The sequence below is a fragment of the Schistocerca piceifrons genome, chromosome 5 (assembly GCF_021461385.2).
Source record: "Schistocerca piceifrons isolate TAMUIC-IGC-003096 chromosome 5, iqSchPice1.1, whole genome shotgun sequence".
Taxonomy (NCBI): Eukaryota; Metazoa; Arthropoda; class Insecta; order Orthoptera; family Acrididae; genus Schistocerca; species Schistocerca piceifrons.
In genome coordinates, this window is record NC_060142.1 from 63,107,999 (window position 1) to 63,134,839 (window position 26,841).

The following is a 26,841-nucleotide window of genomic DNA, read 5'->3' on the forward strand; positions in this document are numbered from 1 at the left end:
CTAGTTATCTTTTATTTTTGTCAAAAAATGTGTATGTTGTGAAGTGAATAATAAAAAAAATAGTTTTGAACATTTAAATGCTGTGTACCTTGTCTGATGTGGCCTATAAGTCTTCATCACTTACTTTATGACCCTGACAATGAAGAAACAACTATTACATTGACATTAACAATTGCTTATAACAATGAACCTATATAAGGTTCCAATTTCCTAGCACATAACAGGCACAATGTACAGTGCAATGGTGCAGGTTCTAGTCTATGCAGATGATGTTAATATTATTGCATGAACAGATCTAGCTGTTAAAGAAACATAGGATGCTGGTGGCACCAGCAAAAGTGGGTCTGGAAGTGAACATCATTAAAACCAAAAACATTCAAATAATATGACCAGAATTCTTAGCAGAACCAATTGATACTGTATGTTATTAATAATATCACATAATGTTAATACTGTGTACAACCTGACTTCTGTACAAGTTTTGTACAGTAATGCAATCATTATAGATAAGTACGCTAAAATGTTTTTTATTTCATTTTTTTATTTAACGATGAGTAGCTACAATTGCTTAAGAACTACCATATGCTCCTAAGTATACTGAACATTTCATATTTTTAAATGTAAATATGATTAAGAGTTTGTCTTTTTTGACCAAATCCATATCCACATCCAATTTCATTTGGGATCTGTGGAAGATACATTAGCATATCTGTTCTTATTTCGTAAATATTTAGTGTGTGTTCTTGTCTTTGACATGTTCCACATCCCAGAAAGTCTCCTCACTATGGATCAATTGGAACGAAAAGTACATGTAATCTAATCTGTTCTAATCCAAACTAAATATAATGTTAGAAACTAACCAGCCATACATACAATCTGTTAGCAGATTTGTCTATCTGGGAACTCTGATAACATCACTGTATGATATTAGTGTGGAAATAAAGTGGCACATCCATCTAGCTAATAAATGCTATTATGGGCTGGTCCCACAATTTAAGTTCAAAAGTCTGTCCAGAAGAACTAAGTGTCAGCTGTATATAACTGTAATATGTCCATTGTTAACCTGGACACAGACAACAGTGTGAAGAGCTAATAGGATGTTCTGTATGAAAAGTGTTACACAAAATCTATTGGGTTAGTACCAAAGATGGAGAACATAATAGATGATATAATTTTGAGCTTTACAGATTATATAAAGAACTTGAAATCATAAAGTTTATTAAAATAAACTGCCTGAAACAGATTGGCCATGTTTTCCATATGGAACATGAGAACCTAACAAAAATAGCACTGCTACAAAAACCAGTGGGTCAAAGAAGCAGGAGAAAACCAAGATTTTGACACTTGGTTGATGTACAAGAAGACTGAAAAATTACTGGCGTTAGAGGTTGGAGACACACTGCATCGAACAGGGACAAATATCCTACAGCAGACCAAGCCCATTAAGGGCTATAAAGCTAGGTAGAGGAAGAATTTCGCTGCTCATTATACATTAACAGCAGATTTAAGGAAAATACAACTACAGAACACAGCTGACAGCAGCTTAGTAACTGGTATATGGAGATGCTTAGCTTACAGCAAGGTAAAGAGAACATGGAAAACTAATGCCTACGACAATTCTCAGTAAACAACAGTTATGAGCATGAATATTGATAGCATTTCATGTCGTCCGAGATGTTACTTACAAATATACAGAAGCTCTACACGCTTAGGGTGAAATCTAAACATATGGAATGTGATCTAGAAGACTTTTCATGGTTAAAGAATAATTGCTGTGCTGAAATTTAGTCTTGTCATGAAAACGAGGGGGAAAGAGAAAAACTTCACCCACGAAACACATTGATGTTGCAGAAGAAACTTCACCATTTGCACCTAGTGGCCTGAACTACAGTGACCAAGCACCAAATTAAGGAAGGAGCAAGCACTAGCAGCAGACACATATGCACTTCTGCAATGATAGCCCTTGACACTGCAGTACTATAGTTGAGACAGTGTAAGACGACCCTTTACATCTAACAGTGCTCTTGCCAGCTTTCAACTGTGAGCCACCAACAGTTGCAGACAAAAACAGTAGCTGTCAACAGAGCTGTAACAATGCTGAAGTGTTGCCATACAGCCGATTACAAAATCGCATAATTTGATTGGTTGAGGTGCGTCAGCGAAGCTGTTGCGCCCAGCCCACTGCAACTGTCAGGGATCAACTTAGGCTGACTTGAGTAATGCAGTGGCCAACACACAACATTTGATAAGTCAGGAAGCCACAGCAACAGTTTTCAAGCCCAGTGTACAAAGAGGTCATTAAACTGAAGCTGGCTGATAAATAAATTTTCTGTCTCATGGCATTCCAGGCGATCTGCATTGATGGCATAGGAGGTGGGGTGGGGGCTAAGTGTGAATAATTAGTCCATCAACTGACTGTAGTATTTGTTATCTTTGGTACAAACTTTTATCTCTTTGTGTCTTCTTCTCCAATGTCATCAACAAGAATGTGTACCTCGGACAATGAATAATAAAATGACAATTCTGTACATTTAAATGATGTGCACCTCATTTTATGTGGTTACAGGTATTTCCCACAGACCCATAATTCTTGGTCTTATCTATTCAACAAATTACCTGAAACTGCCAATAAATAAATTTAAAATAAGCATTTTTTTTTTTAAAAAAAAAGGAAGAAAAGTAAGGGTTTTCTCTCTGCTCATCATTTCTGTGTGTGACAAATGACCTACTGTGCATTTCTTATACCAATGAACTACAAATAAGTAGTAGACTGTATTATATAACCTTGTTTTGTCATTTAATTAATTTATTGCCCTTCTCATTGACCTATTATGTACTGCATTTATCTTGTAATTGATCTATTATGTGATTATTTATTATTATTGCCATTTACTTAATTACGGTATGCAGTATATCTGCCTTGTGTCTTTTGCTTGTTCTTATTGACAGTCTCTAAATATTTTGTTTGATGACAGGGATAGCATGTAAAAATACTCACAGGCAAATAAAGCATCTGGCAAAATAGCAAGTGTGCCTCTTAGGTGATTTTTTTTACAGTTCAGTTTGTCCTCAAGTTGTTTCAGACCCATGAAAATACGTTGCACAAAATCACCTGTTAACTTCAGCATCTAGCTGAACAGTTAATTTATTTCAGTTATTTTTAACTGAGATGCTGGTTGCTTATGGATAACAATTGGAAACAAAAATCGCTGCGACTAGCGTCTCTAAGTACTACCGGGTGGGTAACCTTGAAGCAGTATTCCGTGACTAAAGATTGAAAAACATGTCTAAAATTGCAATTTCATTAACCAGTTCTGTTTTGATAAATGGATAAGATTGTTTATTGCTCACGAAAAGTATACTGGTTTTGATTAACATTCCATAGGAAGAAAGAAAAATTGTCATTTAACGGCCCGTCATTTGATTAATAATCCAGAGCTATAAATCTTCTACGATCTGAACTCACGAAATAATCTATATTAATGATACTTTCAACAAGACTATGAGTATATTCTGAAGCATGAATACACAAATATTACGCTGATCGCCATACGGGTGTTGTGCGACCTTGAACATAAACTGACAGCTGTAGCCCATGTGCTGTTGTGCAAAATGGCAACATCGCAATGTTTACAGTCAGCTGTTGCTGCGATAACATGCCAGGCTCGACACAAAGGAAAACGTCAAGGCGTGCAGAAGAGCGTCGACACACAGCCAGGCGATTTTTTACCTGGCAGCGTGTTCAGGGGTTAACCAGGTCCGAGGTAACTGCAGACTTTTTTGTTGTTGCGTAAGTATATGGCTGAAGGTACGGATACTTCATTTTTAAATGCTCTTGCTTTTACTGTGTCAGTGAATTCACACGATATTTATAATTACAGAAAAATACATATTTGTCAACAAAATCATGTGGCAGCCACTGGAACCTGGTAGTTCTCCTGTTGACTGGTGTGAAGGAAATTACTTAATATCTCCTGTCATCGCTGAATTCGTTAATACAGTTAGTACCAATAGTGTTTCCAAAACCTTGATTATATTTTAAATGCAGGCAGATGCTTTGTTCTTGCTATTGTTATGCATATTGGATACTTTGACATTATTTTATTTTTCTTTGCAGTTCAGTAACGTGCTGTTCTTTCTCCTGCCGCCACTTTTAATGCATTTATTCAGAGAGTATGCAAGATTTGTTAATCCAGGAATTAATGTCATTTGGGTATTACTGATCGTCGTTGGATTTAGTTCAGCGTATTTTCATGCTACACTTAGTCTCATTGGGCAGCTGCTGGATGAACTCGCAATTTTGTGGGTCTTCATGGCAGCATTTGCCATGTTCTTCCCAAGGAGGTTCTTTCCACATTTCTTTCAGAATGACAGGTAAAAATAACGTATTTCTGTTTCGTGATACTGGCTATTGATCCTTATTAAATCTGTGGTTGAAAATAATTGGGAGGATGACTTTTGGATGTTAAAATTTTATTAAAGGGATGTATTCGTCACACAAGAATACTGTATTACAAAGACATGACATATTCTAAGGGTTACAATTTAATGAGAATTTTAATCCATGTCTGTAAATTCTGTAATATAGCTTAGTATCATAGACCAAAAAATCATTCCTTCCTTTCATTCTGCATTCATGACCACTGCACTCCACTTTGCAGATGTACTGAACAGTTATCAGATGTATCAAGAGGTCAGAGATTGCCAATGATAAGCAAGAAAATATTATGTAATTTTGTGTTTTTCTGACAAATGTTGTGTCAATCTGACACTTTACCATCAATTTATTAAAGGATTGCATGTTTCAGCAATTCCTATTAAACAATTACTGTAGAGCATGTCTCGTTTGACTACTCTCTTGTTAGCAATTGGGAAGGAAGAATGTTAAAGTTATTTACTCTCAGCAAGCAGTCTTTAATAATCTTGGCCAAAAAAGTCCAGTTGTGTTACATTTGACCCTTTCTTTACTCACTCTCATCCAAAATAATATGTAAGTGTAGGTCAACATTGAGATATAATTAGTTCTATATTGAGCTACCACTCTTCCATTTGATAGCCTTTCATTGTCAAAAATCTTTCTTAGTTGCATTGAGATACCCTGCCACTCCAATTCTTTCCCTAATTTATTCATTCCTCCCACTGAAAAGTGACTATGCTTAAATACATAATTTGGACCACCTGTTATAATGAATGAAAAACCATGTACCTTAACTGGAATTATCCATGATAGTATTGCACTGCTTAACAAGTTCCATTTCTCACTTAAGATGTGATGAATGATAGTCTTAAATGCATAGAGAGTTGTACAGGTTAAATAAATAACTGTGAACTAACATGATGATTTGATTGAATTACAGGAAGCTATTTAGCTTGGCAGCAACAGTTATGACAATATTTGCCACAGGCCTGGCAATTCTACACCCAGCTGTAAATGCATTTGCACTAATGACACTTGGAATTCCTGCCTTTTTCTTGCTCATCCATGAATTGAAGAGGTAAGCAGATGACCATTAATGTAAACATTTAGATTTGCTTTCAGCTCTTGCAACACATAGGTGTCATCACTCTTGTTTTGGCTTTACTCTGCTTTTCACAGGAAGACTTTGGCTTGGTATGAATCTGTAGTGAAACACTCTTTGCTTTCATACAATGCCTATAGTACTACTGTTGGAACCGCTTAAGTGCATTACCTATAATATCTGTGAGTTGGTTGCATAGGTTCTCCACATTAACTTCTTAAGAGAATAGAATATTGATGCTCCGTGTCACAGTTACTGTGCAGAAATATTCTCCTACACTTTTATCCAATTCCAATCAGTACTGGTGATATAACAGTGTTATGACAAAATAACCCTTCCAATAAATTCACTGAATGAAAAAGACCAGTCCTTTATTTGGCGGAATATCTAAGATTTTACAATTAAATGTTTGTTGCCTGACTTGTTGCTCGAGATAATCACTCCTGTTCCTTTGATTCCTTAAAAGAAGTGAAAATAATATGTGGCCTATGACTGGATGGTGGGAATGGAGAGAAAGGAAACTGACACTCTTCGTTGAATGTAATTTATGATGAAATTTACTGTCCAACATTAGTGAATCATGAGGGAGCTGCTTGTTGTGAGATCATGCTGTTTCTGTAGGTGGTGACTGGTATGGGTCAGTATGTTATATACCTTCCACAGAAGTGCTTTCAGCCCCACGACTGTTCATATACCAGTTACTGCTAGCAGCCACAATGATCGAGGCCTGTCACCACCAACACGTTTCAAACTCGTGGGCTTCTTGACTGTTGCGATGACCTCTCATAACTTTCTCTTGAAGCTAATGGATACCTGGCTAGCAAGTGTGCTTCCTTGAACTATGTATGTACACGACATTCATTTGGTGCTCTGCCATTGTGGATTTATGATGCTGCATGTGACATTCATGCTCCTTTAGTCATGCTGCTTCTACCTCTCCCATGTAAATTACTCTGCACTCTATCAGCAGATCTCATAAATTCCTGGCATGAGCAGTGAATCAATGGCAGCTTTGGTAGTACAAAGCAAGTATCTAGTTTAGTGGTTGCTTTGTCCATGGCACAGAGCAGACAGAAAGGCAACTCTACATCAAGCTTCAGACAGTCAATAGGAGATAGTATGTGGTCACCAGTGAAGAGTTGTTGACTAGGTCCATCTTCATGCCACTAACATAGGATTAATCATATTTTGTATGTCACTCTTTCTTCATTTTCTGACTTTGATGCTTGTAAGAGTTCTTTGATTGATAACACAGCAATTTTGCAAAGTCTGTGTTGAAATATTATTAATGATTTCGTCTCAGAGGCAGAATCTATGTTACGGTGAGAGACTGATTTGTAATGTTACCCAAGGTCTAAATTAGGTTGGGAGGTGACAGTTTCATTGAGTGTTAACAAAGACAGTGAATTAGAAAGTGAAATCTCAGTTGAAATGACAGATTGATCTGTAGCATAGCCAGAAGTGTAGGTTAGGATGGAAACTGACATTTTCATTTTCCATTATTACTTGTTTATTTGCATCCAGTGTCCTGCAAGTATATACACTGATCATCCTGAACATTATGACCACCACCTACTATTGATATAAACCTGTCCAGGCAATAGCAGTGCCACCTGTCCATGTGTAGAATGGGGAAGGCGCATGATCAATTTGAGTTTGGCTGAGGGCAGATTGTTGAGTTTGACTGTGGGCAGATTGTGCTGTGGTGAGTGTCTTCAACAGATGGCAAAACCAAGATGAAACCACATCCAGACATTGTGGGGTTTGGCGGCCACCCATCATTGCAGATGTCTGACGTTGTAGGCTGGGCAGGCTGGTAAAACAGGACAGGCAACGAACTATGGTGAATCTAACATCAGACTTTAATACTGGGCAGAGTACAAGCGTGTCTAAATACACAGTGCATCAAACACTCCTAACGATGGACCTCCGCAGCTGATGACTCTTGCATGTGCCAATGTTAACACCATAACATCGGCAACTACGAGTGAAATGAGCACATGATCATCAGCGCTGGGTGGTGGTGGTGCAGTGCCAAAGCACTTCACGGTCTGATGAATCCCAATACTTTCTTCATCATGTCGATGGGAGGGCACGAATCTGTCATCTTGCAGGGAACAGCTCCTTGGCACCTGTACAACAGAATGGAGACAAGCTAACGGAGGCTCTGGGGAACATTCAGGGAGCATCCACAGGTGCTGTGGAGCTCGTGCAAGACATTTTGGTGGCCAGTGAGTACCATACACTGGTTGCAGACCACGTACACCACATCATGATGATCATGTTTCCTGATGACAGTGGTATTTTTCAACAAGATAATGCACCAAGTCACAAGGCCAGGAGTGTGACAGTGGTTCAAGGTAGTGAATTCTAATTGATATGCTGGCTCCCCAACTCAGCAGATTTGCGCTTGATCGAACACATCTCAGATGTGATTGAATGTGGTGTCAGAACTGATCGCCTCCGTCCCCAGAATTCCAGAATTTATGGGAATTAAGTGACTTGCATGTGAAGATGTGGTGCCAAATCCTTCCAGTGACCTACCAAGGCCTCATTGCTTTCATGTCATGATGCCTCATTGCTGTTGTCTGCCAAAGGTGGACATACTGGCTATTAGGTAGGTGGTCATAATGTTCTGGTTGATCAATGCATATCAATGACAGAAACACCAGTGTGTGGCAAAAGTAGAAAATGAAAACTTGGTGCAAATTATTAATTATGTGTTTGTGTGTTTTTGCACCCACAGATGATTCTCCAAAAAAAAAAAAAAAAATAAAAAATAATTTGATAGCTCTCTATTACATAGCATATTAAGGTTGTTGTTACATTAAATATTTAATATTCCTCACGTGATCAAAATGAAAACATCACTGGCTATATATACTGATCAGACAAAACATTATGGCCACTGCCTACTGTGATGCTGGATGCCGCCTGGTGGCATTGTGCGCATGTGATGTGGTAACATAAATATATAAGCAGAACAGACATGGACAGGGATCACCTAGTGAAGATATGGACTGCATATGGGGAATTCCATTGAGATATGCAACTTTGACAGAGGCCAGATTATTATTATGCAAAGTCTGTGAATGAGTATCTAGAAAACGGTGAAGCTAGTCAAATGTTCACATGCTACTGTTGTGAGCATTTTCGGAAAGAGGTAGAAGAACAGTGAAACTACCACTAGGTGCTAAATACGGGGTTCGGAGGTTTGTCTGCTCTGTAAAGTAGGATAGATGGTGATCTGTGGCATCGCTGGCAAAAGAGTGCAGTTTATGGTGCAAGCACAAGTGTTTTGGAGCACACCGATCATTGTACATTGCTGAACATGGAGCTCAGCAGCAGACCACCCCTATGTGTTCACATGTTGACCCAATGATATAGTCAGTTAAGATTGCAGTTGGCACAGGACTATTGGGATTCGACTGTTGATCAATGGAAATGTGTCGGCTCTTCGGGTAAACCACATTTTTGCTATGTTAGGTCGCTGGTCACCTCCACAAACACAGTCATCCGAGGCGAATGGCAGCTCGAAACATGCAGTGCTGTTATGTTATGGGAAACATTGTCCTGTGCTTGCAAGAGACCTGTGATAGTACACAGACACACACTGACAGCTGCGAACCACCTGCATCCCTTGATACTTGATATCTACCCCAATGGTGACGTCATCTTTCAGCAGTATAACTGTCCATGTCTCAGAGCCAGAACTGTACTACAGTGGTTTGAGGAGCATTATAGTGAACTTAGGTTGATGTCTTGGTGACCAAATTTGCCTAATGTAAATCTTACGGAACTCATTTTTGTTGCTATGGGTTGCGATCACCGCATATGAAAATCAGTGGCCCATTATTTACACAAATTACATGAACTGTGCATAGACATCTAATGCCACATACCTCCACAAACCGACCGACCAAACTCTTGGCTCCCTGATACCCAGAATCAGTGATGTATTTCATTTTGAGGCTGCACAAACATGCTATTAATCAGGTGGTCATTATGTTTTGCCTCATCAGTGGAAATCAGCTGTTCCACCATTATAACTTCCCGTAATCATCCACAAATCACGTTACCAATGTACCCTTTGATGTTGGTGTGAATGGCCTCTCATAAAGCTTTAGCCTTTTGCTATTGCTCTTTGAAGTCATGATTTTGTTTATGCTTACATTGCTGTACCCATTCACTCTGAAGGTAGTTCACAGCTTCTGCAGTTCAGACTTTACGTTTCACACATTCAGTGACTCCTCTGAACTCAGTACAGAATTATTCTGCTGTAGGTAGTGGTGGGATGTAGCATTTAGATATCTACTGATGCTATTGGGCTTCTTGTGAACTGTGTATCCAGGTGTACCATCTAGTGCTGTCCACTTCAGTGTCAAGAAATGGCAACACATCTTTCTTCTCTATTTCCACTGTAAAGTGAAAGTTTTGGTGCTGTTTATAGGGATACTGGTGGAACTGACAAAGTTTTCTTTCCACATGCAGGCAGATTACAAAAGTATTCAAAACATACTGAAGCAAGCATTTTGATTTCAGTAGTGTGCAATGAAGTACAGATTCCTCAGATGTTTCCATGAAGACGTCCACTGTTAATGGTGAAAGAGAAATCCACTGTTATGCTGTGTATCTGCACATAAAAATTGCCTCTTCACTTGTTAAAGTGGACACCAAGCAATGTTGCACAAGGCCACCTAAGTTGGGACAGCTCACTCTCCTAAAATGTTCTTCTCTCTCCCACTAGTACGAATGTGAAGAATGTTATCGCAACAAAACTGATCATGAGGTCTTTGGGTGAGAGGTACTGTCGCTTGTAAGTGTGATGAAGTGAGCGAATCATTTGCACATGTTAGTATATTTCCCACCATGTGCCATGGCTTTCTTGTTATGTGTTAGTCCAGTTAACTACCACTCTCGGTGGTCAGGCCTTCCAAGACACTTCTTTTTCCTTTTTTGTTTGGAGTTCTCAGTCTTATGACTGGTTTGAAGTAACCCACCATGAATTCCTCTCATGTGTCAACCTCTTAACCTCAGAGTAGCACTTTATTCCTTTCTCTCTCTGCTCCTGCAGTTTTTACCCTCTACAGCTCCCTCTAGTACATGGAATTATTCCTTGATGTCTTAAAACGAGTCCTATCATTCTGTCCCTTTTCCTTGTCATAATTTTTGATATGTTTCTTCCTTCACCAATCCTGTGCAGAATGTCATCATTCTTTATTTTATCAGTCCACTTAATTTTCAACATCCTTTTATACCAACACATCCCAAATACCTTGATTCTCTTCTCTGTTGGTTTTTTCACAATCCATGATTCACTATCATGGTGCTCCAATTGCACATTACCAGCAATTTCTTTCACCTTTTAATCCCAATTTTTGATACTAGAGGACTTATCTTGGCCAGAGAAGGAGCTTTGCCTGTGCTGATCTGCTTTTTATTTCATCCTTGCTTTGTTCAAAATGGGTAATTTTGCATCTGTTGTTATTGTGGTGGTCTTCAGTCCAGAGACTGGTTTGCTGCAGCTCTCCATGCTACTCTATCCTGTGCAAGCTTCATCTCCCAGTACCTACTGCAACCTACATCCTTCTGAATCTGTTTAGTTTATTCATCTCTTAGTCTCCCTCTACGATTTTTATGCTCCATGCTGCCCTCCAATACTCAATTGGTGATCCCTTGATGCCTCAGAATATGCCCTATCAACCGATCTCTTTTTCTAGTCAAGCTGTGCCACAAATTTCTCTTCTCTCCAATTCTATTCAATACCTCCTCATTATTGATGTGATCTACCCATCTAATCTTCAGCATTCTTCTAGCACCACATTTCGAAAGCGTCTATTCTCTTTTTGTCTAAACTATTTATTGACCATGTTTCACTTCCATACATGGCTGCACTCCATACAAATATTTTCAGAAACGACTTCCTGACACTTAAATCTATACTCGATGTTAACAAATTTCTCTTCTTCAGAAACAATTTCCTTGCCATTGCCAGTCTACATTTTATACCCTCTCTACTTCACCATCATCAGTTATTTTGCTTCCCAAATAGCAAAACTCATTTACTACTTTAAGTGTCCAATTTCCTGATCTAATACCCTCAGCATCACATGATTTAATCTGACTACATTCCATTATCCTCGTTTTGCTTTTGTTGATGTTCATCTTATATCCTCCTTTCAAGACACTGTCCATTCCGTTCAGCTGCTCTTCCAGGTCCTTTGCTGTCTCCGACAGAATTACAATGTCATTGGCAAACCTCAAAGTTTTCATTTCTTCTCCATGGATTCTAATTCCTACTCCAGATTTTTCTTTTGTTTCCTTTATTGCTGGCTCAATATACAGATTGAATAACATCGGGCATAGGCTACAATTCTGTCTCACTCCCTTCCCAACCACTGCTTCCCTTTCATGCCCCATGACTCTTACAAACTGCCATCTTGTTTCTGTACAAATTGTAAATAGCCTTTCGCTCCCTGTATTTTACCCCTGCTACCTTCAGAATTTGAAAGAGAGTATTCCAGTCAACATTGTCAAAAGCTTTATCTAAGTCTACAAATGATAGGAACATAGGTTTGCCTTTCCTTAATCTTTCTTCTAAGATAAGTTGTAGGGTCAGTATTGCCTCACGTGTTCAAACATTTCTTCGGAATACAGACTGACTTCCCCAATGTCGGCTTCTACCAGTTTTTCCATTCGCCTGTAAAGAATTCGTGTTAGTATTTTGCGGCTGTGGCTTATTAAACTGATAGTTTGGTAATTTTCACATCTGTCAACACGTGCTTTCTTTGGGATTGGAATTATTATATTCTTGTTGAAGTCTGATGGTATTTTCGCCTGTCTCTTACATCTTGCTCACCAGATGGTAGAGTTTCGTCAGCGCTGGCTCTCCCAAGGCTATCAGTAGTTCTAATGGAATGTTGTCTACTCTCTGGTCCTTGTTTTGACTTAGGTCTTTCAGTGCTCTGTCAAACTCTTCGCACAGTATCGTATCTCCCATTTCATCTTCATCTACATCCTTTTCCATTTCCATAATATTGTCCTCAAGAACATCGCCCTTGTATAGACCCTCTATAACTCCTTCCACTTTTCTGCTTTCCCTTCTTTGCTTAGAACTGGGTTTCCATTTGAGCTCTTGATATTCATACAAGTGGTTCTCTTTTCTCGAAAGGTCTCCTTAATTTTTCTGTAGGCAGTATCTATCTTACCCCTAGTGAGATAAGCCTCTACATCCTTACATTTGTCCTCTAGCCATCCCTGCTTAGCCATTTTGCACTTCCTGCCGATCTCATTTTTGAGATGTTTGTATTCCTTTTTGCCTGGTTCATTTACTGGATTTTTGTATTTTCTCCTTTCATCAATTAAATTCAGTATCTCTTTGTTACCCAAGGATTTCTATTAGCCCTTATACTTTTACCTACTGCTGCCTTCACTATTTCATATCTCAAAGCTACCCATTCTTCTTCCACTGTATTTCTTTCCCCCATTCTAGTCAATTGTTCCCTAATGCTCTCCCTGAAACACTCCACAACCTCTGGTACTGTCAGTTTATCCAGGTCCCATCTCCTTAAATTCCCACCTTTTTGCAGTTTCTTCAGTTTTAATCTACAGTTCATACCCAATAGATTGTGGTCAAGAGTCCACATCCGCCCCTGGAAATATCTTACAATTTAAAACCTGGTTCCTAAATCTCTGTCTTACCATTATGTAATCTAGCTGAAACCTTTGATTATCTCCAGGCTTCTTCCATGTATACAACCTCCTTTTATGATTTTTGAACCAAGTGTTAGCTATGATTAAGTTATGCTCTGTGCAAACTGGTACCAGGCGGCTTCCTCTTTCCTTCCTTACCCCCATTCCATATTCACCTACTGCGTTTCCTTTTCCTACTATCGAATTCCAGTAACCCATGACTATTAAATTTTCATCTTCCTTCACTATCTGAATAATTTCTTTTATCTCATCACACATTTCATCAATCTCTTCGTCATCTGCGGAGGTAGTCGGCATATGAACTTGTACTACTGTGGTAGGCGTGGGCTTCGTATCTATCTTGGCCACAATAATGGTGTTTGTAGTAGCTTACCCGCATTCCTTTTTTTTCCCCCCCTACTCCTGGCATTATCCCTATTTGATTTTGTATTTATAACCCTGTATTCACCTGATCAGAAGTCTTGTTCCTCCTGCCACCGAGCTTCACTAATTCCCACTATATCTAACTTTAACCTATCCATTTCCCTTTTTAAATTTTCTAACCTACCTGCCTGATTAAGGGATCTGACATTCCACGCTGCGACCCATAGAATACCAGTTTTCTTTCTTCTGATAAAGGTAACTCCTGATAACAAGATAACTCTAAGGTAATAGAATTCTGTAATTTCATCTACTTTGTGGTCCCCAATTTTTGATAAGTGTATCATTTATCTCATTTCTGCTACATCTCATTTCTTGAGTCTTTCTTCGTGTTACTCTCAATACATATTCTGTACTCAATAGCCTGTTCATTTAATTCAATACATATTGTAGCTCTCCTTCACTTTCACTGAGGATAGCAATGTTATCAGCATAACTTATCACTGATAGCTTTCACCATCTTAAACCCAGTCTTAAAAACCTTTCTTAAATTTCTGTCATAGAGATTGGACAGTAGGGACAAAAGACAACATTCTTTTAATCCGAGGTTCTTGGTCCTTTGTTCTAATTTTTCCTTGTTGGTTCTTGTACATATTGTATATTATCTGTCTCTCCCTTTAGCTTACTCCTACTTTTCTCTACATTGTCAGTTGCTTTTCACAGGTTGAAAAATCCTTTGAATGTGTGTGTATTTTTTACTACATTTTAATGTTCATTGAGTCAGTGGGTTATGGTGGTGGTGTGGGGGGAGTTCTGTTCTTATGAACAAAACTGTGCATCCTCATGTATTTTGTTATCTGAACAGTTGCTTCCTATAGGTAAGGATAGCTGGTCTATTAATTAGGGCTGCACAATTCTCCACTTTACAGCTCAAGTTAAGAAATATGCACCAGACATTGTTACAGAATAGAAGTCTCTGATAAGTCTCCTGCCAGAGATCTGTGGTTGGTGAGGCTAACATTTTTGACCAATTCAGCCAGGCTAAAGAAGGGATGTAGGTTTGAATCCAGATAGAAGGAATGGGATAAGTTGCCCAAAAACTGAATCTGAAGACAATCAACATGCAGGGGAAAAGTGGGTTGAAACTAATGTGCGGATTCCACAGCACTAAAAATAAGTTGGTTATAAGTCATCAGTCAAACACTAGAGATAAAACTAAATGTAAAAGTAATCAGAAGATGGTAAAAATCAGAAACAAATGAGGAAAATATAAGATATGGGACACATGAAAAAAGTATAAATAGTTGTAATGTGACAATGATTAGAGACAAAGGAGTAGAATACAAAACAGAAATTAAAAAAATGAGGAAGGGAGGTGTGAATGGAGAATACAAGGGGGAAAACGGCAATCACAGAGTTAGACTGGTTGGATGGCGAGAGTCAATAACAGATTGGAAAGGCAACTTCCATCTGCAGTGTTTTTAATCTCTGTTGTTGGTACTGAGAACCTATCCAACACAAATGCTTCAGTCGTCTGGAGATGGTAGATAGATTCTGAGCATGAAACGGAATGCAAATCCACACACTTTAAATTTACACTGTTCACATAAGCCTTGGCTCCTGGATTTTTCTTCATTAACTTTCTCTCTCCACTTACATATAGTGGAGATGTTGAGTCGCAGGTAGTTACAACAAAAAGAATCTCACAATTATAATAAACAATTGGTGAACTCAGTTGCCCGAGACTGCAGCTGTAGCAACTTTCCTTTTCATAATATTGTTACATTCCATCCTGGGTTTTCCATTGTTTGATCCCTCCACTTATCTATTTACCTACTGCATTATTTTCTCTATCATCTGTGTACCGATATGCTTGCTTTCTTTTTATTTATTTTTTTTGTGTTTCGTTCCTTGTAGCCACATTTTTTTTGTGTCTAAAATTTCATTTATATTGTTTAGATGAAATTTCTTTTGACTTCAGTTCTGACCTCTTCATTATCAACAACTCATTATTTGTGCTTTGGTGTTTGTTTATAACCTGTTTCTCAATTGTTGCTTCTGACTCGGTCCCTGTTCCTTACACCCTTCAGAATATAATATTTGGAGCAACTTCTCTTGCCCTTTCACAGAACTATGTCTCAACAATTATTTTCCTATTTTCTATTTTTTTCTTATCCTTTTTATGTATTTTTTAAAGCTATGAAAACCAGACATAAGTATTTTGTTTTTCCCTATCAGTTTTTTTCAACTTGTTCTTGTTTTGGAAATTGGTAAATAAACATTCCTTCTACCTCTAAAATATGTTTTTATGGCAGTATAATAAAAAGCGTAGACTGCTATTCACAATAAAGAGGAGACACTGAGTCACAGATAGGCATAACAAAAAGACGTTTATACATATGTGGTTTTGGCCAAACACATTCACACAAGCACAGCTGCCAAGGTGGGCAGTGTACCGTAGCAGCAGCTGATGGAAAAAGCAGTCTGAGGGTGTTTTGGGATGAGTAGGAGGCTGAGTCAGGCAGTGGGAGCAGTAGCAGGGTGGGGGTTGAGGGAAGGTGTAATGCTGCTTGAGGGTGCAGGCAGGGATGTGGTGGGGACAGGGTAGGGATGCTATAGTTGAGGCAGCATAAGATGATCCCTGACAGCTTGTAGCTCTGTTGCCAGCTTTCAACTGCGAAGTGCTAATGGCTGCAGGTGTTAATAACAGCCAATACAGAGCTGTGATAACAATGAGGCATTGCCATGGAGATGTTTACAAAATCACAGTACATTAAAGGATGAGATAGGCCTGTGAATCTGCTGTGCCCAGCTCACTGCAGCAGTCAGGGATCAAATTACACCAACTCAATTATAGTGGCAGTTGAGAGGTTTGAGGGGGAGGAGGAAGAATGGAAAAGTAGAGGAGGGGGAAAAAGGTTAGTAGGTGCACTGGAGTAATAGAAGGCTATTATGTAATGCTGGTGTGGGAGCAGGGAAGGGGAGAGGTGAGTGAAGGCCAGAGGCTAGCTAAGGTTGAGGCCACAGGGTTACAGGAATGTAGGATATACGAGGTGTGTTCAAAAAGTAAAGTGACTTTATATTCTTATGAAAAAATTTCTGTTTATTCATCAGTATTCATGTTGTCCCCTTCAGAGTAATCCCCCTCAGGTACAATACATTTGTGTCACTGCTTCTTCCAATCCTCGAAGCACTTTTTGGTACAGCCTTGAGTACTTCCAGTGATGCAGTTTTTATTTCCTCAATCGTTGAAAAGCTTCATCCTTTCATAGGTCTCTTCTGTTTTGGGAACAGGAAAAGTCGCAGTGGGCCAAATCCAGTGAATGTGGTGGCTGAGGCATGATTGTCATGTTGTTTTTGGTCAATAAATCTCTCGCAAGCAATAACGAATGAACAGGTGTATTGTCGTGATGCAAAAGCCATGAATTGTTTTTCCACAATTCCGGACTTTTTTGTGTATTGCTTCTCACAAACAGCACATAACATCAAGGTAATACTCCTTATTGACCGTACAACCTTGAGACAAAACTTCATGATGCACTACACCATGGTAATTGAAAAAAATCAGTGAACAATACTTTGACATTTGATCAAACTTGGCATGCTTTCTTCTGTCTTGGCTCTCCAGGATGCTTCCATTGGGATGATTGGGCTTTTGTTTGAATGTCATAATGTTCTGTCGCCAGTTATGACCCTCTTGAGCAGATCACGATCATCATTGACATCATTCAAGAGCTCCTAAGTGATGCTCATGTGACAGTTCTTCTGATCAAAATTGAGAAGTTTTGGAGTAAACTTCACTGACATATGTCTCATGCCCCAAAGATCCAAAAAAATGCATGACATGAACTGACTGATATGCCAACATCCTCAGCAACTTCTCTTCGATAATTTGACGATTTTCCAAAACAATTTTCTTCAGAGTTTCAACGTTGTCATCTATTGTTGTTGTGCTGGGACATCCAGAGTGAGGTTTGTCATTGGCGTCTTCTCGGCCATCATGGAAGATCTTGTGCCACTTGTAAACTTTTTTTACTTAGAGCAGACTCACCATATGCCATTGTTAATATTTCGAATGTTTTAGAGCACTTGATTCCATTTTTCACACAAAATTTGATGATAATTCTTTGCTCCATTTTTTATAATAATCGAAAATTGCCGAGCACACTAAAAAAGTCTAACCTTTCTATCTGTCACATACAAATGAAGTGTGCTGTATACTTGAAACTATAAACATGCATTCGGGACATGTGTACCAGCATACAAAAAATAAATAAATAAATAAATAAATAAATAAATAAATAATAAAAAAAATAAAAAATAAAAAAATAATAAAAAATAATCGATAATCAAATATACATTGCCCGCACAATTTGAAAAGTCACCCTACTATTTGAACAGCCCTCATATTGTAGGGAGAGTTTGTGCCTGTGCAGTTCAGGAAAGCTGGTGTTGATAGGAAGAATCCAGATGGCCCAGGCTGTGAAACAGTCATTGAAGTGAAGCATGTTGCATTGGACAGAATGTTCAGGAACTGTGTGGTCCAGCTGTCTCTTGGCCTCAGTTTTTCAGTGGCTATTCATGTTGACAGACAGCTTGTTTGCTGTCATGACCATGTAGAAAGCAGCAGTGGTTGCAGCTTAGTTTTGTAGATCATGTGACTACTTTCAGAGATACTCCTACCTTTGATGGGACTGATGATGCCTGTAACTGGACTGGAGTAGGTGGTGGTGGTGCATCTAAGTCTATTGCAGGTATTTAAGCAGTGAGGCAAGGGTTGAGAGCAAGGATGAATTAGTGATGGACAGTTATATTGCGTAAGTTTGGTGGCAGAATACCACTGCGGGAGGGCTGGGAAAGGTAGTGGATAGGATATCCTCATTTTAGTTCATGACGAGAGGTTGTCAGATCTCTGGTGGAGAATGTGATTCAGTTGCTCTAGTCCTGGATGGTACTGTGGGAATGTTGGAGGTGATAAGTGAGTGGAGACATAAGGCACAACAAATCTCTTTGTCTGTGAAGGCCTCAGTGAGACAGGTGGTATATTTGGAAAGGGACTGCTCATTACTATAGGTATGATACCCACGGATGGTTAGGCTGTGTGGAATGCACTTCTTGGTGTGGAATGGGTGGCAATTGTCAGTGGAGGTATTGCTGGTGGTTGGTGAGTTTGGTATGGACAGAGGTACTTATGTAGCCATCTTTGAGGTGGAGGTCAACATTGAGGATTTAGGAGGACCAGGTAAAGTGAGGTGTTGAGGTTCTGGAGGAATGTGGATAGTGTGTCTGTACCCTCAGTCCAGATAACAAAGAAGTTATCAGTGAATCTGAGCCAGGTGAGTGTTTTGGGATTCTGGGTAGTTAGGAAAGATTCCTCTAGATGGATCGTGAATAGGTTGACATAAATTGGTGGCATGTGGGGGTCCATTGCTGTACCATCAATTTGACTGTAGGAGATGCCTTCAAAACTGAAGCAACTGTAGGTGAGTATATTGTTGGTCAGGGTGACAATGGAAGAGGTTGTGTGTTTGGAGGCAGTTGGGGGGTATTGGGAAAGTTAGTGTTCAATAGCAATAAGGCCAGGTGCAATAGGGATGTTAGTGTAGAGGGAAGTAGCAGCAGTAGTGATGAGCAGGACACTGTTTGGTAAAGGAACAAGAACTGTGCAGAGTCAGTGGAGGAAATGATTGGTGTCTTTTATATAGAAGGGTAGGTTATTGGTAACAGGTTGAAGATGTTGGCCCATGAGGATAGAGATTCTCTCAATGGAGGGCACAGTAACCAGCCACAGTGGGGTGTCCTACGTGGATGAGTCTGTGGACTGTAGGAAGTGTGTAGAAGGTAGGAGAGGAGGAGGAGTGGGGGGAGTGGTAGGGGAGAGACAGAGACAGAGAGAGAGAGACTAGGGGAGAGATTCTGGGATGGGCCTATTGATTTGGTGAAAGACCGAAGATACTGATGTATTTCTGGAATGGGGCCCCTGTGGTGGGGTTTCAAGGTGGATGCATCTGACAGCTGGCGGAGTCCCTCTGCCAAGTAATACCTGCAAGTCAAAACCACAGTAGTGGAGCCTTTGTCAGCAGGTAGGGTTACAAGGTTGGGATCAGTTTTTAGTTGGTGGATTGTGATTCTTTCTGTGGATGAAAGATTAGTTTCATGTTGAAGGATTTGGGGAATGATGGTGAGGAAAGGTTTGAGGTTAAGAAATTCTTGAATGTTAATAGAGGGTGATTTGGGTTATTGGGGTTGGATGTCAGTTGGATGGACGAGTGATCTAAGTCAGGCAGGGTTCAACATTGGATTTGTATTATGTTATTTACAACTGATGGTAATTTGTATTTCCTTTGTGTTAATTACATTTGGATTTGAGTGTTGTTTGTTCATGTATTTAGGTGTCCGTGCTGGCGGGTATACCGTCTGGGAGTGCGCTGTGCAGCTGTGTGGCTGCTAGCAGTTACCTGCTGGCTGAATGACAGGCTTCTGTGTGACACTTGGCTGTCCCTCAACTTCCCATACTTACATGCTCTATGGCATGTGCTGATCTTCATAGCATCCTACACTGCATGTGTGCTGTTTGCATACTTTGCTGTCCAAGAGGAACGTCCAGAGCAGACACCTATGCTGCGGTACTGGCCTAGAGATGACTTTGAACTAGGAATCCCATATGTTTCAATTCGTTGCTACTATAAAAATCACAAGAATGAAATATAAATCAAATGAGTTAATGCCATTGCTAGATGTATACCAAATAATATTCATAGTTTTTTAACATTTTTATGTTATTGTATAATAACTACAATAACATTCTACTGTTACTGGTATGTTTGTGGTGTGCCACTGTCTTATAATTAATATTCCAACCTTTTCCCCCCTCAGATGAACAAATTGTCCCACAGTTCTTGGTAATAACCCTAACAACGAATTTATAATGTAAAATTATACAATTTCTGTTAAAAAGAAACTTAATATATTTAAGTTATTTAGCAAAAGTATTGGCACATAGAGTTGCCAGAGTTTAAAAAAAGAAAGTATGATCTGTATGTGTACCCATGCAGAGGTTTATAGCAATATACTATTTTTTATTTAATTTAATTTAATTTCTCACCATGTTGTAAATATTAGTAGTATGTGAATGTTTTTTGTACATAAAAATATTTACTGAGTGCAATATTTAATCACTACTTAAACTTTGTACCATACAGAGTAGGATACACAGTGTTACCCTAGTAATTAAATGTTCAGTTGATGTTTAAGTTTAAACAGCTTTTGTTTGTCTATAAATACTTATAATTTAAGACTGTTGAGGAGGTGAACTTGTAAACAGGAGATAATTCATGAAACAAGTATCTGCAATATCTATATAGGGCTGCTCCCCGTTAAGAGTGCCAAGCATCAAAGCAGGAACATCATTATAATTAACACCTTCTGCCATTGAAATATATGGTTTATCTGTTTTGAAAGATTCTGTAACAATACAAAAAAATTCTGTGAAAAGAGCCTAGCTGGATGTGTTTTGTTCTACACTACATTCAGATTGGACTTCAAAATCAGGTCATTTATACAGGATACAATAACAAAAGTAACTGCAATAATATAATTTTTTCATTAATTTTTGTCATTTTACCATCTATATTATTGACTGCTATATAGATGTAATTTCTTTACGTGCTGCTAGAAGTGCTTATCAAGACCAATTCTAAGAGTGGATATAAGGTTGCATACTGAAAAACATTTCTCTCCAAGTAATGCATTAGCACCTGTGTCATCATCAGACACTAAAGGCAACCTATTGTTGGGTTGCCACCCTTCTCTGTCCCTCACCATTTGGTCACAGTTACTGCAGTTCATTCCATTGTAATATGGATGTTCAGGGCCAGTGTACTGATTTTTTTCCTCAGTATTTTTCTTTCAAGATGTGTTCTATAAAGCTGTTATGTGAAATTAGGTGTTCACTTAATTCAGTTTTTCTTCTCTCTGTCGTGTTAATCAGAGTCCTTTTCTCTTCAGTTTCTTTTAATATTTATTCATTAGACTTCCTTTCAACGCAGGGTGTTTTTGTGGCTCTTCTCTATACCCAGCACTAATTTTTTTTTCTTTTCTCATTTTTCTCAAGTCCACCCTTCACAGCCATAACTTGAAATGGTCCAAAAAGTTATTCTTATTTCCGAATGCTTGTTTAATCATTGCAGTCCTTTTTTTTTAATATCCATTATACTTGTGTTGTCTGCTATTGTACTTCCTGAGTAGCTAAATTGATTTACTTGCGGTAGCATTTTACTCCATACCTTAATTTTTGCCTTTACTTGTCTTTTCAATGTATTTAGCACCCTTATTTTAGTCTTGTTTGCCTCTAGTTTATGTGTATCCAAGGCATCGGGCAAACTTTTAGCGTAAAGTTCTTATTGTTACCAGAATTTGCTAAGATGATTATATCAGCAGCAAATCAAATACACTGTAACTGTTTACAATTAATTTTGATCTCTTTGGTGCTGCTTTTCATTGTTCATGTTGCACTGGCTATAAATAAATAAGGATAGCACACATGTGAGAATCTTGAATATATTTGGCAATTTTCACTAGTCATTGCTAACCCCTGATATGAACTTATTTGGCTTATTAAGGGGCAGGCCTCTTCAACACACAAATTAGTGGATGGAGACTCTTGAAATGAATGACTGTTGCTAACTGTGAAACTTTTTATTCCTCCTGCTGGTTGCTAAACTACTGGCATCAATTCAAACTATATTGAAGTTTTTTTTCTGAAGCAATAACACCATAAAACTTTGGCTACAAGAAGTTTGCTATTTTCTTACATACGGTGTATGTAGTTATGCGGAGAAAAAAAATCTGAAGTGATGATTTCCTGCACTTTTCTAACACTAATTTATTTAAACATCTATTAAATATTTCTTGCCTGTTTTGTAGTAATTAGTTGTAGAGAAAGTTAATTCGCTTCTTCCATGTGGTACATGGAAAGTATTGGGGCCAACAGGAAATATGTCTTTGTAACTGATTGAGTTATTAATACATGGCACTTGTTTTCCTAGCAGAGTAAAAACATTTGCTTTCATGAGTCTTGGAATTTAAATTTGAAACTGCTCACTTTTTTTGTACTTCCTGCTGTACACTGTCCAGACACACTAACATGACCACCTGTCAAAAGCCTGAATAGCCACCTTTTACAGTGTAAACCAATGTGAAATGTGGAGGAATCAAGCCAGTGATGTGGAAGTTACTGACAGGGACACAGAGCTGTGCTGACCTCCCCCCCCCCCTGCCCCCCCCCAACCTCCTCCCCTGTACCGTGGCCAGCTGCGCAAGGTTTTGCGACTGAGGATCCATAGTGCGAACAGCTTGATTGAAGTGGTACCCCACATTCTCAACTGGGTTTAAATCTTGGGGAGTTTGGTGGCCAGGGGGGTATGGTAAACTCATCTGGTTCTCTTTGAACCAGGCACATACACTGCAAGCTGTGTGATGCATTGCACTTTCCTGCTGGTAGATGCCACTGTGCTGAGGAAAAACAAGCTGCATGAGGGAGTGGGCAATGGTTCCCAAGGACACATGCATACTTGTGTTGGTTCATTGTGCCAACCAGAATGACAAGATGACCCAGGAATGCCACACAATTGTTCCTCAGACAATATCATGTGCAGGGTGTTTGCTTTAAGATGTTTCACACTGCACACACCAATAGCCACCTGTCCGATGATGCATAAAATGTGATTCATCTTAAAAGGGCACCTGTCGCCAATCAGTGGATGTCCAGTTGTGGTACTGGTGTGCATATTCCAGCCTTCATCGCTGATGAACATCAGTTTGGGTGTATGAATCAGCAGTGTGCTGTGGAGATCCATTTGCATCACTGTTCACTGAAATGTCATTGGTTCATCTAGACATTCAGGTGCTCAACAGTTGCAAGTCTGTTTGCCCGTACGCATATTCGCAGCTGTCATTCACTGCTGTCATCTGTGGTCAGTGGTGTACCACAGCTGCTTCGGCACTGATTTTGGATTGCACCATTTTACCACACATGGTATACTTAACCATGGTGGCATGCGGACAGTTTACAAACTTAGCCATTTCGGAAGCGCTTCTACCATGGCTCAAAATCCAGTTACCATGGTAATGCTGCCGCCTGCTGTCTGTAAATGGTTACTGCATGCTGACATTGAACATATGTGTTGGTCATATTAATGTGACTGGACTGTTTATTACCCACCATGTATGGATTTCTGTTGTCACTGTTGTGAGACTACTTCTTGCCTATGTGATTAAAAGGGAATATGCTTAATGATAATTGTATGTGCAGTATTTTGCTTTGAATTTTGAAAATTTCTTGCCCTGTCTAGTCTGAATCTTTACTTATTTACTATTACATGCTGGTCTTGTATTTAGGTGTTTCATTAAACACTTTGATTTATTTCATATTGCATATTACCCTGATTGTATTTTTCGCCGTATCGGTCTCTGATGATGTATTACAATGTTACAGATAATGGAAACTGTAATTTTTAGAAATCTGCCATGAGATTCAGAGGTGGAATTTCATATTATAGAGCAGTCTCTGATCTTGTAATCTGTAACACAATAAGCTTAAAATATTTTTTAATAATTTTTGTGTGTGGACCAGAAATGTGATTCACTGTGTTGGGTATGCTCAGAAAGAAGAGACTGAATCCCTCGGCACATGTTACGTTGTCTGTGGCACAGTTTTAATGTTGGATGTTGGGGATGAACTTATGATCTGCTCATTCTGAATAAATACTTTATTTTGTACCATTAGAGTGTCAAAAGGTATAACCATCAGAGGACACTGACATAACAGATGAGTAATTAGAGTATGGTGCATGTGTGTCAAGAGAAATTACATTTAAAAACTGTGCTTAGTGAGTACAAATTTCTGGTGTTTATATAATTGAACATTTACCTGATTCTTTGACAGCTAAATCTTAAATACCAAAGATAATAAACTTTTGTATAATATAGTTCAACATTTTGTATGATTGTATTTTGATAAGAGAAATAAAAAATGAAGAATTATGTTGCGTAACACAATGATTTATCTTGTTATTAAGTATGAAAATTAGTCAGATGCTGATGTCTCCTAACTGAGCTACTTAAATTTAACTGAGAGCAGTGTTTCACCTCAAAAAGCAGTCTGCAACTTTTTATATACCAGTTTTCCAGTCGCCGTTTTACCATAAAAATTATTTATATAAAATATATACAATGATTCTTTGAATCGTTGTATATTTTACATTGACAGTGGAGGAAATGTTGAGAAGCAGACAGGCACATTTATATAAAAAAAATATTGTTCTTATTTCTTCCTGGATTTCCCGTTATACTTCATAGGAAAGATTTGAGATTGTTGAAACCAAACTAATAATACTTTAATTCATTACTTTACATTTAAATGTCTCACCACTTTATGGCTCAATAGTTCATTGTGAACCTTGCTCTATTCAACAATTCCCCACCAGTTATCACGATCCATCTCTTGAGCTTTCCATCCTCTACAGTCCATTTTCTGTAGGTCCTCCATGACTCCATCTATCCACCTGGTTCTCAAACGGCGCTATCCTCTGACACCTTGGATATCCTTTTGGTCACTTCTATATCAGACCCATGCCAAATGCTACCCCCATCCCAGTGTGGCTGATTTCACTATTCTTCTAACAGATGGATTTTTATATACGGTATAGCTCATGATTGTACCACCTCCTCCTCCTCCTCCTCCTCCTCCTCCTCCATCTTCTTCTTTCAAAGTTTGGGCCAATGATTTTTCAAAGTACCTTCCTCTCAAAGGCATCTAGCATTCCAACATATTTTGATGTTAATGGCGAAGTTTTTTGAAGCTTAGGTACGCACTGGTCTTATAAGTGTTTATAAATCATTAATTTGGTGAAAAGAGGTAATAGCCTTGTGAGAAAAATAGTGGTATTTTCTAATAGGCTTTGTTGCCTCCTAATTATCTGTTTCATTTCATAATTGGTGTCATTTTAGTGGATGGATGTCAATCCCAGATATTGAAACTGCTTTCCTCTCCAAAAGTACATGTTCAGCATGAGGATGACATGCTCTTCCAACAGCCATATATTTATACTCTGTTGTTTTATATCCAGTCCCATATACCTATCAGCTGCTAAAGTGTGATGAATGTCTCCTCCATTGTCTTCCTAATTCTTGTGACTACACTTATGTCATGGACATGAGATATTAAACAATGGAAAATCCAGGATGGAATATAAAAACATTGTGAAAAGGAAAGTTGCTACTCACCATACAGCGGAGATGCTGAATCACACACACACACACACACACACACACACACACGCACACACATACACACACAACTGTTGTATGTGAGAGTTTTCTGCGTGAGTGTGTATGCATGTGTTTGCTGACTAATGTCTTACTGGCTGAAAGCTATATTTGTGCCTATCTGCGACTCAGCATCTCCGCTATATGGTGAGTAACAACTTCCCTTTTCACAATATTGTGACATGAACTATTATAAGTTCTGATTTATAAAAGATCATTCCCTATCTTAACAGGTCTGCATAGCTTCTGACCGTCTTCGAGACAACATTAAAAAGGCAGCAAGCCAGTGCATCTCCTTGCCTTGCACTATCTTGTATATCTAGTGGATTAGACACCAGTCCTCCCATTCTTACACTACTCTATATCTGATTCATTCTGATTAATTTTAGGAATTCTCCAGAAGTTCCTGCTTCAGCCAAGGTACAATGCAGATTTTCTCTGTCTATGCTATCGTATACTGCTTCGTAGTCAATGGCAAGGCTTTTGTAAAATTTGCCTTAGGGTTAATATCTGATCTACTGTTGATGCTGCTGGGAGTAATCTACATTTGTACAAGCTAATCTCTCTCGGAACAGACGGTCAAACAGTATGCTGGAGAATATACCCCAAGTTTAGTGATAATATTAGGAAAGTTCCTACTCATCACATAGCGGATATTCTGAGTTGCAGATAGTAGTAGTAGTAGTAGTAGTAGTAGTATTAGTAGTAGGTACTCTACCTTACAGCAGTTCTTGTCATAGGTAAAGCCTCTTCCACTTTCGTCTGGCCATAGCCAGTCTTTTCATTTCTGAATATTTGTCTCCTTGGATATTGTCCAGCATGTGATATCTTCTTTTTCCTCTTCCCCTTTTTCTCCTCCACCTTCCGTTCTATTCTTTCCTTCGATAAACAGTCCCCCCTCAAACCATGTTCAATCCAGTTC

General features: G+C 38.8%; 1 protein-coding gene across 2 annotated transcripts; it reads left to right on the forward strand.

The window, feature by feature from the left end:
* The first annotated feature begins 3,620 nt into the window (after positions 1–3,620).
* LOC124797951 (alkaline ceramidase) lies at positions 3,621–24,609 on the forward strand. Of its 2 annotated transcripts, none has more exons than XM_047261100.1 (5): positions 3,621–3,764; positions 3,882–4,000; positions 4,118–4,374; positions 5,358–5,495; positions 19,985–24,609. In XM_047261100.1, exons 2-5 carry the CDS (start codon positions 3,908–3,910, stop codon positions 20,301–20,303), a joined length of 807 nt encoding a protein of 268 aa, XP_047117056.1. In that variant the 5' UTR covers positions 3,621–3,764; positions 3,882–3,907; the 3' UTR covers positions 20,304–24,609. The 2 variants fall into 2 exon arrangements, with proteins under 2 accessions (XP_047117056.1, XP_047117055.1); XM_047261099.1 differs by having other exon boundaries at positions 3,624–3,790.
* Positions 24,610–26,841: the final 2,232 nt, after the last annotated feature.